The sequence below is a fragment of the Protopterus annectens genome, chromosome 2.part1, assembly GCF_019279795.1.
Source record: "Protopterus annectens isolate FY-2018-M chromosome 2.part1, PAN1.0, whole genome shotgun sequence".
In the NCBI taxonomy this organism is placed as follows: Eukaryota; Metazoa; Chordata; order Ceratodontiformes; family Protopteridae; genus Protopterus; species Protopterus annectens.
The window spans coordinates 1,851,477,574-1,851,492,179 of NC_056729.1; the positions used below are offsets into that span (position 1 = coordinate 1,851,477,574).

The following is a 14,606-nucleotide window of genomic DNA, read 5'->3' on the forward strand; positions in this document are numbered from 1 at the left end:
GCTTGCTCAGAGGTGACCTGTGCCTGACATATAAGGCCATGTCAAACCCAGATTTGATGAATATGCTTCACCTCAAAAATCTAGATCCCTCAGAACCACAAGGGCGGAGACTTAAACCTTGACACGGTTATAAATAGATCATGCTGGAGGGACAGATTCATCACCCAGAGACTCCCTATGCTGTGGAACATGTGAGGCAGAGCACCTCGCTGGCCTTGTTCAAGAGGAATCTTGACCAATGGATGGGATGCAGATCAGATATACCCCAGGGATTACTTCAGTGTCACTGCTTGACAGAGGCACAGAAAAATGATAGGCATAGTTTTTATTTAAACTAAAGGTGGCAAAGCCACATAACTATGGGCTAGGCTTATAAATGCCCTTGGGCAGATAGCCTAGTATGAACCTATGAACCTATGAACCTATGAACCTCTTTCTCCAGATCCCCAATAAGACTCCCCAGTGGCACAGCTATAGAGTTGAGTCCTCAGCCAGGGTTCCAAGCCAAGTCTTCCCGGCATCCTCTCTGTCCAACCAGTGCTTCATGTCCCTACCCACGTAGCTGATATGCACACACACACACACACACACACACACACACACACACACACACACACTTTGAGATTTAATTTATACACAAACACCTGGGAAAAGCTGGCACAGGTTTACTAGCTGTGCCCCCTTCTGCCCAGACCATAAGGTAGTTAGTACTGCCACCAGATCCCCTTATCAGCTACTTTAAGGCCCTTCTCAAATACTGACCAATCTTACTGTGTTCACTCTTCTTTCGGCTTCTCCTGGTTAGGGGTCACCACAGCGGAACTCCGGTCCACTAATGACTGGCAGTAGATATTTATGGTGCCGAGGTGCCAGCTCGACGCCCAACTTTCAACAAAGGTACGCCCATTCTACGCATGTCTTTTGAACGTTACTCAACTGCAGGGAGGACATACAGACTCCACACAGAAGGCACTCCAACCGAGAATCGAACGGGAGAACTTCTTGCTGTGAGGCGACAACGCTACAGTTGCACCACCGCGACTCCAATCTTACTGTGTAATGTTACTATTATCCAAATGGTAATTGTGACCAAGACTTGCAAGGCTATTTAAGAGTGACATGTAGTGTCACCAAGTACATATGCAAGTACTCTAAGAGCGTAAGTATCTCTAAACAAACCAGCCACAATTAAAGGGTTCAACTATATTTAATAATAAATAATAAAAGAGCAAGACAATACTCAAAACAATACAGTAACTACAGAGTTCAGAATCACAGGAAATATTTTAAAACAACATTGCAAGACTGTCTCAAATAAATACAGAAACCATCTAAACTAATCTTCACTATATTCCTGTCTATCTCTAACAGAAATCACTGTACCCTAGTTACTTACTATTATCAAGGCAAATGCAGATGAGAAGTGCTGAATGGATGTTTTCAGATCCAAAGTCAAATACAAAATGCACAGACTCACTCTCTGAGATTGTTCTTAAATTAATAATACACATTACTGCTGGGTTAGCTGGGATGACATCACTCTTTGTCACCTGCCTTCAGTTCCCAGGCTAACAGAAATGTAGAATTTAGCACCTCTGTGTCAGAGGTACATATCCCTCAGAAGTTTGCCAAGAACTGGAAGTCATAAAACAGTTAAACACTTTTACATTTGAAACCTAGTAATAATTTCTGTTTCAAGACAATACAAAAACCTCCAACTCTAGACATTGTGTCTGCTCTGAGCTGAAACAGAGATAACAGAATCGTAAAACAATTTCCACTATTTCCACTTATTTTCTTGAGGTTTTGCAAGTTAACTCTGTATGTTCCAACTTCTACCATTAAAACATACATCTGCACAGGTATATAGTTTACACACATTTCTGCTCTTTCCAGCAGGGTACAATGTGGTTACATTTTTGAAGCTCAGTACATAACATACAGTTCAACACACACTTCTGCACCAGTAGTTTAATATCCACATAACATATAGTTCTCTTACATTTGTAAGACAAGCCTATGGATCATATTAATATTCGCAAATTACATAATTATTTACACAATTGCAGGTAGCTGGGCTGGCAGCATTTCAATTTGTCACACTGACTAAGTACCTCTGTTCAAATCTATGGTGTTCTTTTGCCACAGCTAAAAATGTAAAATAAAAGAAGTGTGCATACATGAAGTTCATATGTGAAATATGTGCACGTGTGTACTGGTAGTGTGTACCACTTTTGTAACAGAAATCCACAAAAACAGATGCACTGAATGGTAGCTGTAAGTCTTTGTATTTATTAACAATTTGACTGTGAAAATATTTGTAGTCCAAATACACAATAATGTTGCCAACGTATTCCTCAGTTGAATGCACTCTTACTGCAAAGATTCAACAATGACAATGATGTATTTCATATGATATCGTCAGCCCAAATCAGCTTTTAGGTAAATAACTGAAGTCAGGTTTCTTCAGTTTCATGAAACAAAAAGCCTGTCACATTTTAGCCATGAGTTGACATAGTATGAGTTTTACCTTGGTACCATGCTGAAAGCCATTTCATAATATTCATGAATTGACCCCTAAAATACCTAAATGTGGGTATTACAAAATGCAGTATAAAGTGGTTGAAAATGACATGAGTGTGAAATACACCTGACAACATACCTCTCAATTGTCTAGATTTTCACAGAATGTTCAGATTTTTGCCTCAAACTTTCTGTCTGTTCCTTTGGAAATATGTGGTTTTCTGGCAAATGACTGGGGTGATCTGAGGATTAAAGTCAGTAAATAATGACATATGTTTGAGTTTCAGACTTTATATCCTTTAGAAAATGAATTTTAACACAAATCATGTTAGTCTAGCTACTTTTAAGCTTACAAGAGCAATACTTAAAATCTGTCCCTATTTTTGGGCCTTTGTCCCCCATTATGTCAGGCTTTGTCTAGATTTCTTGGGCTAAGAGGTTGAGAGGTATGACCCGATAGCAAAACTGCAGACATTCCCCTCCCCTGCACAGCAACAACCCAGGAATTGATACACTAAAAAAACGTTGTGATGAGGGGGTTACCTGCCTTGTAAAAGGGACTGTAAATGTCTCTGGAATTCCTTTTCTTTTAATCTTGAGCAGAGTTCACATGCACATGGTTTGTAAACATATGACAGAATTGTTCAAAAACAGTCACCACAGACATGCAAGAAGTGTTTTGTGCATCAAAAGTAATTCTAATCTGATTCAAAATATTTATGACACAGCACTGATATATAAATGTTAATATTTTAGTAAAACTTGCCTTCATTTCTGTAGGTACTCTAGGCTCTGTCTATCTGCATGTTCCTCAGACATACTTTAAAGGATTTGAGCAGGAGTCTGTGCTGCTGTCTGTCTCCTACAGCTTCTCCGAACCTTTTACATTCCTTCAGATCAAGTGGGAATTTATCTCTGAGACAGAAGTTATCTTAATGCACACATTTCGGAAGGTTACTTCAGCTAACGGTTCTTCAGAAATATTCAACAAGAGCTTCATATCGAAAAAATACCAAAATCGGGTTAGTTTATCTCCTGAGAATGGCTCATTGTGGATGGATCAGCTGCGCTTGAAGGACAGCGGCAACTATCAGATAATAATCAAAGATTCACAGAGTTCTGCAACAAACGTGCTGAACCTGACAGTGTTGTCATGCTGCCGTAAGAACATTTCAATTTTTTTCTTAAAAGAACATTGCCTCCTTCTGCATTTGCAAATTTCTTTTACAAAAAAAAAAGTATGCATTCATTATGTGATTAACCCTACTAAGCAATGCCTATTTATTATTATTTTTTTTTATTTAACATTTGTTAACCGGGAAAGTCCGACTTGGAACAAAGCCAATTTTCAGTGGAGGCCCGGGGAGATACACTCCAGATGCATGTCTTTGTAAGTGGGAGAAAATCAGAGCACCCAGAGAAAACCCACACGAACACAGGGAGGACATGCAGACTCCACACAGAAGGCACCCCAGCCAAGAATCGAACTAGAGAACCTCTTGCTGTGAGGTGACAACACTACCGCTGCACCACTGCACTGTCCAAATTAGAGAGGGTATTAGGAAGAAAAACTCCAGAATTAGTCATACAGTAACAAGCAGACATTTAGCAAAACAAACTCATTTTTACCAGATAAACTCACTGTTAACAACAGACTTTGAATGAACAGTAAAATTAAGTTTAAGCAGAACACAACTCATAGTCACAACATTTTCAGTTTTAACAAAACAGTACTTAGAGTTTGTATAGGTTCATAGATTTACAGGTAGTTGTAGGCTTGCTGCCCTTGTGGGCCATTTTACGTCTAGCCAATTTCTCTTTTTGTGCTTGAAATAACCTATCCCATTTGGTTATAGACTGACCATACCCATGCCATGGTCAGTAATTATATATCACCCCTAATGAGAATAACTGCGATCATACCATAGATAATTACCTTACCCATGCCATGGTCAGTAATTATATATCACCCCTAATGAGAATAACTGCGATCATACCATAGATAATTACCTTACCCATGCCATGGTCAGTAATTATATATCACCGCCATGGTCAGTAATTATATATCACCCCTAATGAGAATACATGGGATCATACCACAGATAATTTGAGGGGATCCATACATGGGATAAAGCAATTAGGAGCTGCCTCTATCCATTAGTAGTACATGAAGCAGTCCTGGAATCAATGTTCTGTTTCCCATCCCTAGATCTAAGTTGCACTTGAAAATGGACAGGGATGACTTTTGTTTTCTGTGGATGGGGAATCTGCTCCACAGCACTGGTATCCTTTGCAAAATATACCTTTCCCCTCCAAAATGTTCTGTTGATGTTAGAGAAGAGGTTTAGATCCCTAGACAGAGTATTTCTGATGCCTGATGATATGATTGATGAGTATTGCATACGAAGTACACAAAACATCACAGTGATTATCCTTCTGAGAAAGTAAAGGCAACAACTACAATATCAATGTATTTTATTTACATTTGTTAACCAAGAATGACCATATGGGTAGGTATTTTTTTCAGTGAAGTCCCAGGGAGGTAAGCTAAGGAGTATAGAAAGAACATTTAGTTCTCTTAAAGAACAGGCACATAGAGTCTTTTGGATTTTCTCGGTTAGGGGTCGCCACAGCGGAACTCCCATCCGCTAATGATTGGCAGTGGATTTTTACAGTGCTGATTTGCCAGCCCAACGCCCAACCTTCAAGGAAGGCACACCCATTCACACATGCACCTACCTGCATGTCTTTATACGTCACTCGGCCTGCAGGGAGGACATGCAGACTCCACACAGAAGGTGATCCAGCCGAGAATCAAACGGGAGAACCTCTTGCTGTGAGGCGACAATGCTAACTGCTGCACCATCGCGGCCTTCAGTAAGAACAACATACAAACGGTTATTGTAGTGTGTCTAAAGCCAAGTTTGAAGACAGCAATGCAACATGCAGAAATGGTGATCAATGTGACACATTAACTTCAGAATAATACAGGTGATTAGACTAATTCAGAGTCAACTGACAAATTACCAGACTTGCAAAGTCTCACGATTTTAAAGCCTGAGTACCAGATGTTATTGCCAAACAATTCTTAAAACTGTGCCAAATTTCAAATTGCACTGTGTAATTGTACATTGATCCAAATTCTTACACGGAATTATACTGAGACATTGAAATCACATGTTAACTGCATTGCTACTCTTTCCACATATCTTCATTCTGTAATGTTTTTCCCTTTCACTTATTCTCTTGATGTTAAAGTTGCAAGTGAAAACTGAACATGATTGTATGCTGGGTGATGTTTTATTTTCGCTGGCTACTCAGGGCCAAATTCCAAAAGGTGTTAGGCATGGCGTAACATCTGAGTCTAAAAGACAGTGTTCTAGAAGTCTCCGTTAACTTCCACTAAATGAATGGGGACTGCCAGAGACCTACACTTGATCCCTTAAAAGGAATCTCTATGCTGAATGAAGTCAGCATTGTATATTGGTGAGGTTTGCCAGTGTACAAGGCTACTGAAATAGAGAAATCCATTAAAGCGAATGAGACATGTTGGCAGACTGTCATCTCCACCTGAATGTGGGACGAGTACTGCAGGAAGTTCCTTGTGGAAAGCCAGAAGCCCTGCAGTACCTAGTTCCACATACAGATGGAGATGTACTGAACATTTCAGGTTATGTATCCTCTGACCCACCAAGACTGGTAGTACAGAGGTTAAGATGCAGGATTACCAACTGATACACCTCAGTTCAAAACTTGTGTGCGGCACATCTGGGCAGCACTATCTGTGCAGAAGAAAGGCCTGACAATCTACTTCCATAATATGCCATTACAATTCTGTGGGCCCTAGAGTTGTTCTGAGTTATTTTGGCCAGGGGCATTTTACTTACCCCCTGATCCATCCCCTGACCTTATCTGGGAATGGCTCACATTGCTGTATTGTTAAAAATAGATCTATTTTCCTAGCAGGCTAGTGGCCAAGCATTCTCCTCTCTCTTCTCAGACAGGATGACTACAGGCTTGACAGCTATGCTGGCCATTATTCCTGCATTTGCCAGTCTGCCCTACAGGTGGAGCATTTATGCCCAATAGTCACATGGCAGTGCAGCTCTACCTGTATGTCAGACCTAATATTGCAGGTAGGCTCAGCCTCAGTACCAAATTTGACAAAAAGATGGAGGTGCTGCACCTAAATATGCCAGAGGGATTAGGCATCCTACCAAGTCCTCAGAAAATATAAACTATATTTTGTATGTTAAAACTAATAAACTTGTTTTAAAAAAAAAAGAAAATATAAACTATGATCAGAAGTGAAAGCGGATAAGATACACATACTAAACCTAGAGTACTTGATAATAGTTTTCACTCTTACTCACAAACATTGGCTAATGTACAATGTATGGACTGTACCTGTGTACTATGTATGTATTCTAACTATGTTCCAAATTTCAGCTGTACACGACAAATCTATTGATTACCTTTATTTTTAAATTAATATTTTCTTGTTTGTTCTCTCCACTGTAACTGTTAATGTGCTGCATACCACTGTAAAAATATGTCTATTTTAATTTGTTTGTACACTGATCATGTCTAAATTTCTAAATGTATCTGTAATTTTTCTATGCAGAGCTTTTCTCCCCAGGCCTCTGCTGAAAAAGAGCCTTTTCAGCTCAGTCAGACACCCCCGGTTAACAAATGTAAAATAAAATAAAATAAATAAATAAAATAGGATCCATACATTCTTAAATTTACACTAGGCTAACAACCACCAGGGTCTTTACAAGCCTAGCCATGCAGTGCAACCCAGTTTTATCCGAGAGTTCCTTGGACGTCCATATGGTGGGGTTTGTTTGTAAAGAGGTAGCTAAAGATTATGTGAGGAGTATGTTACTTGGAGATTAATTAATAAAATTCATTTGCATAGATTAAAATAGAATTCTAGAGAATCAGATTACCTTGTCTGGATGTAGCAACATTCATTCCCATACTGATATACCTACTAGCCCTCCCTGGCCATGCAGCTGCAGCAATAGCATGCTCACCAGCTTCTGCCTTTACCAATAAGACAGGCCAGTAACCCAGTGCCTGTTCATGGGCTAAAAGATCCTGTATCTAAAACAGACACAGCAACAAACAGCAAGTGTCCTCCAACCAAAAAGACAGCTATAAACTCCCCCCTTTACCAGTAAGACAAGCCAGTAACCCAGTGCCTATTTGTGGACAAAAAGATCCTGTATCCAGAATGGACACAGCAACAAATGGCAAGCATCCACCAACCAAAAAGACACTATAAAGTATGAATAAGATGTTAATGTGCCATAAATAAGTGAAATCTTTTCTTTTTACTTATACTAGTGGTTTCTTGCAATGCTAGCTAACCCTGGTGAGCACATTACCTCGAACGCCTACCCATTGTACTACCTGACCTTCTTTTATCCACCTTCCCCCCTCCCTGATTCTACATATTCTCAGTCTAATAATTTGAAAGCAAAATACACAACTCTGTCTGGCATAACTCTTACTGTTTCAATCCCATTCCCAATGAATAAAATGGCTCCCTTGTAAATTAGAACTATAGACAAGGAAAATATTGCTTTTTATCACCTTGCATTTGGCAAATATCCTTCTCTTCTAACATAATAGTACTCACTGATTGTTTTTGGGGGGTTTTGGCACAACCTCCATCTCTGATGTAGCCCCGCTCCTCTCCCGCCCACCCCCCATATCATTTCCTTTATACCTAACCACCTGTTTCCTTCTACCCTCAAATCCCTCCCTTTCCTGTTATATAGCTAATTCTTACCTCCTTCCCGTAATCCAGTTTGCACGTATTAGCCAATACCACTACACTCCCTTTTCCAAAATATTTCGAGAGAAGGTACAGAACAAGATTTATGGGGAAATGGGTGAGGATCTTTGGATGAAATCAGAAGGAGAAATGGAAATGATATGGGATAAAAGATAAGTTAGATATGGAGAGGGAAGAGGGGGGAAGCAGACGGTACACATCTGCTGAGACTGAAACTGATCAGAATTGATCAGTGCTCTACCCCAGTTAACACATTTGATAAATAAATAAATAGATGTATGTAATAGTTTAGAGGGCCTAGGACAATACAGTATACTAAAAACAGAGTGGTGGAAGTACTTAAGGCTGAAGGATGAATAGAAAAAGGTGAAAAGTGAGAAGAAAAACAGAAAGTGGAAGGAGGAAACAGTGGGGGAAAAGAAGAGAAGGACACCTTGGAAAAAAAACTGGAGAAAAATACAAAACAAAAATGTAGAATGATATATAAACATATTAGAAGAAAGGATGAAATTCAGAAGATATATGAGCTGTGGGACCTGAAGCTGAAGACATTAGACAGATGGTATATAACTCCAGAAAGGCTGATAAAAGAAAGAGGAAAAATAATCAGTGCTGGACATGTAGAGAAATAGAGACAGGAATGATATGTGTGTTCTGGGGATGTCAATGGGCAGTGCTGGACATGTAGAGAAATAGAGACAGGAATGATGCTTGTGTTCTGGGGATGTCAATGGGCAGTGCTGGACATGTAGAGAAATAGAGACAGGAATGATGCGTGTGTTCTGGGGATGTCAATGGGCAGTGCTGGACATGTAGAGAAATAGAGACAGGAATGATGCGTGTGTTCTGGGGATGTCAATGGGCAGTGCTGGACATGTAGAGAAATAGAGACAGGAATGATGCGTGTGTTCTGGGGATGTCAATGGGCAGTGCTGGACATGTAGAGAAATAGAGACAGGAATGATGCGTGTGTTCTGGGGATGTCAATGGGCAGTGCTGGACATGTAGAGAAATAGAGACAGGAATGATGCGTGTGTTCTGGGGATGTCAATGGGCAGTGCTGGACATGTAGAGAAATAGAGACAGGAATGATGCGTGTGTTCTGGGGATGTCAATGGGCAGTGCTGGACATGTAGAGAAATAGAGACAGGAATGATGCGTGTGTTCTGGGGATGTCAATGGGCAGTGCTGGACATGTAGAGAAATAGAGACAGGAATGATGCGTGTGTTCTGGGGATGTCAATGGGCAGTGCTGGACATGTAGAGAAATAGAGACAGGAATGATGCGTGTGTTCTGGGGATGTCAATGGGCAGTGCTGGACATGTAGAGAAATAGAGACAGGAATGATGCGTGTGTTCTGGGGATGTCAATGGGCAGTGCTGGACATGTAGAGAAATAGAGACAGGAATGATGCGTGTGTTCTGGGGATGTCAATGGGCAGTGCTGGACATGTAGAGAAATAGAGACAGGAATGATGCGTGTGTTCTGGGGATGTCAATGGGCAGTGCTGGACATGTAGAGAAATAGAGACAGGAATGATGCGTGTGTTCTGGGGATGTCAATGGGCAGAGGAGGTATGAAAAAAGGCAGGGGGTATGGAAAGACATATTTTACAAGATGGAGGAAACTCTTAGGAGGTATGTAACGGGGGGGTCGATAAGAAGGTAGACAATTAGAGGACAAGGAGCTAAGGATGTGAGGGTTCACGTCATCTGAGATCAAAATTATTATCACAAAGAGTTGGAAAAAAGATGAAAGTTACCACAACAAGACCTGCACAAGACAGAATAAGGCAAAAACTGCTCAAATTGAGGACAAGAGGGAGGGAGTTTATGAGAAAAGAATGGAAGTAGGTGTTACAGTACTACAACATCACACTAATAACAGAGAATGGGATAAACAATGGAAAATAATGTACAAATGGACTGTTGGGGGAAGTATAGGGTGAGAGCAGAAAGTGGATACAGCTAATTGCTGGTGGGAAGAAAAGTGCACTATGCATGAGGACTGCACAGGAATATAGTATCGCTTGACGAAAATGAAAAAAAGAAAATCTACAAAGAAAAAAAAATGCAGTCAAATATCTCATAATACAGATTGAATTAGATCCTTTTTAGCATAAGTACACATTCATATACAAAAGGCATATTCTGGAATGATCACACCTTCACAATCAATGCAGTGTCATTGGAGTACAATGTTTCACACATGAATACAAGTAAAAGCACAATTCCATACATACATCCATGACCCCTTTTTTAATTCCATACATCCATCCATGACCCCTTTTTTAATTCCATACATCCATCCACGACCCCTTTTTTCCATTTTTCTGCATGGGATTAGGGTGTCACATTAACAGTGACCATCACCCAAGCCAACGTTCACACCATCAGGTGGCTAGCCATGTCAATGTTGTTCTTCTGCACCACAAATTTGCATTCACATCCATAGCCAGTCCAGAGTGTCCAATCCATCTACAGAAAGTATTTGAATTGAGAGGAAGCCACACATTTTTTCTATTTCATTTATTGAAACGCACTCCATATCTTACAGTTTGTTCCAGGTAAAGCTATACACAATGTTGGTGAGATTATGTATGGATTGGGAACTGGGAAATATATCACCTGCACGAGGCTTTCCCTTATACTTTACTTAGACATGTTTTTTTTCTTTTTCAGATGCTGCTAACATGACTGAGGAAAGGAATATTACATTTACGAAGAACATGGACTGTGAGTCGAGCTTCATCAGCAGTGTCGGAGCCCTCTTCTTGCTGATGCGGGTGACGGCTATCATTCTGTCATTTCTGCTCCTCCTGGCGGTACATCTCATTTTACAGCATACTCACCTAAAGTGAAAGCCAAGGGAACTGTGTTGGCTGATCATTTTCCCCATCTCAATTATTACTGCCTAAAAGGGGCATTTTCTTCAGTTCTTTTCAGAAACTTGTAGGCCAAAAGTGTCAGCCATATTCCATTTATAAACTGTTTCAGTTCCAGAAATTTTAACTGTGAACAAACGCTTTATATTTCTTTTAATATGCTCTCCCAAAAGTGTAAGCAGTGTAGTTACTGAAGATATGTAAAATCTGATGTGCTTTTGTTTATGTTTATGGATCATGGAACATACTTTCAAATTATTGAAAGAAAGTCACAACATTAAGAGAAGGTTTTACCAGAATGTTTAAAAGATAACATCTGTGCAAGTAGAAATACTTTGTTATTTTTTTCTCCTTCATATAACTGTGCATGCAGTCCATTTATTTGTGATGAGTGTTACTCCATATAAAGATAGCTGTTGTAGATCCAGAAGTGTAGTGGCGATTGTTACAATTATGTCAGTCTAGTACCATCTTTTAAGAAATGTTTTTCTGGGGTCTATATTATAATAACGAAAGTGCATATGCGCGACTACATAAAAGTCGACACATAATGCACAAAACCTGAAAATAGCGAACGGCCAAGTAATTGAATTTTTCCCTAGGTGAAAAAACTTAAGCAGCTGTTCGCTAAAAAAAATAATTTAACACCATAAACATTAAATGCGATTCGATGAATAGGTGTAGCTGTTTCCATATTCGCTCAGAAGCATTTTTGTGCTTCTAATATAGACCCATGTTTCTAGACATCGAAACTTATTCTTGATTCACTGTTAACTGTTTTAAGTAAATATTTGGTTCCAGTAAACCTCTGCTGTTATACCAACAATGACTTAAAGATGTTATAGAATATGGCTGCATATTGTTTCCCAATATGTTTATGCAGGATACCTGTAGCACCTACCAGGATTTATTACATATCCTAAGCATTAATCTATCATTGTACTGTTTTACTGGCTTGTGTTGTTATTGTACTCTTGCCTATTTTGTATGTCTGGTCAGTGTTTGACCCTGGGCTAAGATTGCAATTGGTCAGAACTGGTCAGTCTACTACCCTGGAAAACAAATTCAAACAAACAAACAAATTTTACGGAAAATCGTGGGGAGACAGTCAAGTCTGATGGATATGTAAGTAGTAAGGTTTTAACTTTTGGTAGCAATAGCCAAAAAGTCAAGGACATTTTATGTAAGAATTGGATTTTGCTCAGGGCTAATAAAGAACTTCAGTCAATTTTGGTGAATAATCCAAGCTTCATGTTTAAAACTAATGTTAACTTAAAATTTTTGTTTGAACATCCTATTTTGTTCAGATGTGTGTCTGACAAAGGCACTACTGGTTGTGGGCATTGTAACTATTGTAAATACATTCTTAAGGATTCATTATTCTATATTGGTGAATTTGGTGTAAGGGTGAAAACAGTTGTGGACAATTGTGGAACTAAGGGTTGTGTCTATTTGGCGATGTGCCAACATTGTTCTAGTTTTTACATAGGGAAAATGGAAAGGACTCTCCATAGAAGAATGTATGAACATTTACACGCCATTAAACAGAAAAACACAAATAATGCCCTTTTTAGACATTTAAATAGTAATCCAGGTTGTACAAAATTTTTATTTGGCATTTTAGAAATTGTTTATATGGATTTTAGGGGGTGATTGGGCCAATACACTTGAAAGAGCCAAAATGAAATGGCAAATAAGATTAAATGCTGCTCACGCCCCTGGTATTAACAAATATATTTCCATTATGCCATTTTTAAAATTTAGAGCTTTGGCATTTTGAATTATAATTGTGTTATGTATATAATATATTTGTACTGTACATATAAACTAATTAATTTGTGGCATTTTAAAATGTTATCACATGTATGGGTTTAAGTGTTTTTGATTGGTAGTTCTACACTTTTTAAAATGGGGGTCTTTGAAATATTTAATTGGTTCTGATGAAATCCAGGCTTCCTGGAAGAAAGTGCTTGACCAAATTGTTTTGAATAAACTGTTGGGATTACTGTTTTGATACATCATTTAGTTTATTTTCAACTGCACCATTTCAGCCAGGCGGAAAAAGGGTTTTGTTTTTTCTGAGCCTTTTACTACTTCTGATCACATAACCTTGATAGAGCCCCTAAATATGCTGTCAGTGTCTGCAATACCTTGTCTTTACCATGTAGCTTTGAGCCCCATAGAGCCCCTAAATATGCTGTCAGTGTCTGCAATACCTTGTCTTTACCATGTAGCTTTGAGCCCCACGGAGCCCCCCAAATATGCTGTCAGTGTCTGTAATGCCTTGTCTTTACCATGTAGCTTTGAGCCCCATAGAGCCCCTAAATATGCTGTCAGTGTCTGCAATACCTTGTCTTTACCATGTAGCTTTGAGCCCCACGGAGCCCCCCAAATATGCTGTCAGTGTCTGTAATGCCTTGTCTTTACCATGTAGCTTTGAGCCCCATAGAGCCCCTAAATATGCTGTCAGTGTCTGCAATACCTTGTCTTTACCATGTAGCTTTGAGCCCCATAGAGCCCCTAAATATGCTGTCAGTGTCTGTAATGACTTGTCTTTACCATGTAGCTTTGAGCCCCATAGAGCCCCTAAATATGCTGTCAATGTCTGCAATACCTTGTCTTTACTATATAGCTTTGAGCCCCACGGAGCCCCCCAAATATGCTGTCAGTGTCTGTAATGCCTTGTCTTTACCATGTAGCTTTGAGCCCCATAGAGCCCCTAAATATGCTGTCAGTGTCTGCAATACCTTGTCTTTACTATATAGCTTTGAGCCCCACGGAGCCCCCCAAATATGCTGTCAGTGTCTGTAATGCCTTGTCTTTACCATGTAGCTTTGAGCCCCATAGAGCCCCTAAATATGCTGTCAGTGTCTGTAATGCCTTGTCTTTACCATGTAGCTTTGAGCCCCATAGAGCCCCTAAATATGCTGTCAGTGTCTGTAATGACTTGTCTTTACCATGTAGCTTTGAGCCCCATAGCTGCATATTCTACCTGTGTCACATTTTATCTAACCACAGTTCATCAGATTCCATACTCTTTCAGTAAAAGGGCCTGGTTACCTCCAACACAGTGTTTCTAACTGTAACATTGTTTTCCTTTGAAGTGTAGAGTTAATTTACTGATGTAGGGTAGGGAACTTGTCATTTCCCTAGTCCCACTTGGTCTCACTTCACATCTGAATCCCTTGATTTAATTTCTCCAAGTCTTTGGGGGTTTTAGTACCTTGACGGGAATGGACTCCATTCTTAAGTCAAAGTATGATTAAAGTTCATGAAATAGTATTGTTTCATTCTTTGATGTTAGCCAAAAAGTGTTCTTCACAGCACCCACAATGTGCCCAGAACTGACTCCTTCTGTATTTCATGTCGAGTTACATGTATCGGTAGCATAT

At 39.6% G+C, this 14,606-nt stretch overlaps 1 protein-coding gene across 1 annotated transcript in view; it reads left to right on the forward strand.

Annotated features, from left to right (window-relative positions):
* LOC122794665 overlaps window positions 1-12,854 on the forward strand; it is a 511,163-nt gene extending 498,309 nt beyond the window's left edge. The window contains exons 3-4 of the mRNA XM_044063288.1: window positions 3,304-3,684; window positions 11,012-12,854. Of these exons, the coding sequence (XP_043919223.1) occupies window positions 3,304-3,684; window positions 11,012-11,190 (560 nt within the window). The 3' untranslated portion in view covers window positions 11,191-12,854. The remainder of the gene's footprint in view (window positions 1-3,303; window positions 3,685-11,011) is intronic.
* The last annotated feature ends 1,752 nt before the right edge of the window (window positions 12,855-14,606 follow it).